This window comes from Monopterus albus, unplaced genomic scaffold (genome assembly GCF_001952655.1).
Source record: "Monopterus albus unplaced genomic scaffold, M_albus_1.0 scaffold250.1, whole genome shotgun sequence".
NCBI lineage: Eukaryota > Metazoa > Chordata > Actinopteri > Synbranchiformes > Synbranchidae > Monopterus > Monopterus albus.
In genome coordinates, this window is record NW_018128130.1 from 1,324,617 (window position 1) to 1,327,432 (window position 2,816).

Here is a 2,816-nt window from a genome sequence, read left to right on the forward strand (position 1 = left end):
AACAACCTTTTTTTAAAAATTATTATAATAATAATTATTATTTTACCATTGCTGCACTTTAAATCTGCTATGATAAGCCAGCTCTAAACATACGTAGAGACACCTTGGGAAAAGGTAGTTTGGACATTTAAAGGGGAAAAAATACAAAAACAAAAAAACCCCTCAAACTCTAAAAGCTCAAATGAAACATGCCTCACCCCAGACTAAGGAGCTGCTCACCCACATTAAATTATTGATCAACTTTGGTTTTTAGAGGACAGTTTCACAGTCGAGGTGTTTACCTTGACAGAAGGCATGGGTAGGTAAACAATAAACTATGATATGGACAGCCTATAACAAGATGTAGGGCGTCGCCTGATGATTTCTGCTACTCGGAATACGATAGAGTGCATGTCATGATTGTTTGAAGAAACAGTAATGCTATATTACACAGATATTTTCTAAATTTTAGTCTGAATCGATGTTAATAACTATAAATGTCCAAAATGATGTATGGAGGTCTGCATGCCACTTCATTTATTTTGTGATTATATATTGCAGCCTATAATGACAGAGCAAAATGAAAATGAGGCTTTTATTGTCCGCCAAGAGAAGTTAAGCTGAACCTGTGCTTGTTTTGATGGAGCACTCAGGTTCAGTCAGGACAGCTCCATTGAAAATGCCTTTTAAGTTTCACTTTGGACCCATCCTAAGCTACAGCTAAGCTAGCCAGAGCAACAACCCCAGAGTGAATTAATTTTGTAAATAGTAAAACAGAGTCATACTCCCTTAAGAGCATGCAATTGTTGCTTCTACTTTATCAACCACATTCAAGCCAGTCTCAGTGGTGGTACATGTGCGGCTTGCAGCTGAAAGGAGTTACATCGATATAACATGTAGTTCCTGGATGGAGTGTGTGTCTTCATGATTTGAAATGTGAATTTTGATCACACAAGACTCTGATCTCTATCTGACTTATCTGGCTAATTTATTAACACTACAACACACTCATGTTTGTTCTAAGTATGCATGCTGTAAAAATGCCAGCTTATTTGTATAAAAAAGGATTACAAAGTTAGAACACTAGAATCAACATTTATTTATTGAGTTATAGCAACAAACCAATGCAGTTCATTGCTTTAACAAAACTGAGTGACTCTTCATAATTTAGTGTCTTCAGCTGTGATTTGTTACTAAATGAGACACTTTATTTAAAATAGGCCATTTCAGAAGTTGCATAATGCATATGCTGACTTAACTTTAACTTATCAAATTACATTGTTTCAAAACAGTTTATTTGTGCAACTCTAGGTCTCAGGATTTCTCTGATCTAAATTAAAACAACTCCAACAATTACTTCAGCCACTACTTGTACTCTTTCTTAAGCCCTTTTCAGACATGCACTGGAACCCTGAAATTATCTAGACATTGCCCGGAGTAGCTGTATGTGAGAATGAAAATGTCTGGGTCAGTTGCCCAAGACATTAAGAGGACTTTACCCTGCCAGCTCACTAGTACAAAGTCTGCATGGAATTCAAGTGAACCCGTGTGAGAAAACACCAGCATATAGTCCAGAGTAATCAGCCAGCCAGGTGTGTTGTGTTGTTCTGACTGGTGGGATACAAAAAAACTGGCTACGAAACTGTGTATCATGTGCTACATGTGTGAAAGGGCAACTCTGGACAGAGTCCGGACCTGATTCTGCAGACACTGTCCGGAGTTCATGTGTGAAAACATTAAGTAATACATTGTACTCACAGATTTCAAATAATCTATTGAGTTTTCACAGTACAGCAAAAATTAGGCATTGCGGTGAATGGGGAAATCAGATAATTGGTGTGTTACTTCCCTTAAAAGCCAAGTATAAGTGCAGAAAGCGTGTTACCTCATATTCCTGAGAGAAGCGCAGATTGTCATTGGCCTTGAGTCTCTCTATGTGGTCTGCCAGGTCACAGACAGCAATGGGAGGATGTTCCCTCATCCCTACAGTGAGAGGGGCAGCATTAAGTATTGTCCATCAAACACAGACACGAATTGGTCTATGTAACCAGAATGCAGAAGCATGTTGAAGACTAACTTGTCACAGTGATTTTTGGTGACAGTAAGGGTGCTGTGTGCTGTGCAGAAGGATGATGTCTGACTCTGAAGCCCTTCAGCAGCATGCTATAACCACAATGGTGATGTGAGCATCAGTGAGCATGCTGATTGATTAAAGTAATCCCATAAAACAATAGATGAGAGAAAAGGTATCATACATGTGTTTGGGGCATATACTCATATTTCTTTATGTAACTTTAATTAGTAGTTGTCTTTCTACCGTATTCCATTTCATTGCTTAGTTTTGATGATAACCTTTGGTGTAAATGGCTGACATGGGCAGCAATGAGATGAGAAGATGAGGTTAAATAAGAGGTCTCCAGTTCAAATGGCTGTTGTATAAAACAACAAAATGTGAGAAAACATTAGTAAAACACAAGAGGACTGGAAACTAACTTGGAGCATTTGGGCAAATGAGGCCACTGGAACCTGTGGGGGAAAGACCAGGCAAAACAAACAGCACAGAGGTCAGTTAGGAGACAGCAAAGAAAAAAATGAACACAGGGAGCACTGAGACAGAACCTGTCTCTGCCCTTTACGCATCTGTAAAATATTTATCAATAGAGAGCCGAAGTGAAGCCAGAACCTCCAGGTTGTATTCTGGAAGAAGGAAAATCTCCTTCAAAATCCCACTGAGTGTTAAAAAAAAAATCCATCCATCCATCTATTTTCCTCCGCTTATCACGGGGGCAGCAGACTAAGCAAAGATGCCCAGACCTCCCTCTCTCCAGACACTTCCT

The 2,816-nt window shown here is 39.1% G+C and overlaps 1 protein-coding gene across 10 annotated transcripts in view; it reads right to left on the minus strand.

Annotated features, from left to right (window-relative positions):
* The window catches only part of ptprfa (protein tyrosine phosphatase receptor type Fa), a 562,000-nt gene that overhangs the window by 103,953 nt on the left and 455,231 nt on the right, over positions 1-2,816 (minus strand). For 7 of the 10 annotated variants that reach the window (XM_020620921.1, XM_020620919.1, XM_020620918.1 and 4 more), the window contains 2 exons: positions 2,473-2,505; positions 1,865-1,962 (listed from right to left, as the gene is read on the minus strand). In XM_020620921.1, coding sequence (XP_020476577.1) covers positions 1,865-1,962; positions 2,473-2,505 — 131 coding nt within the window. The remainder of the gene's footprint in view (positions 1-1,864; positions 1,963-2,472; positions 2,506-2,816) is intronic. The other 3 variants (XM_020620922.1, XM_020620920.1, XM_020620923.1) reach the window with 1 other exon arrangement.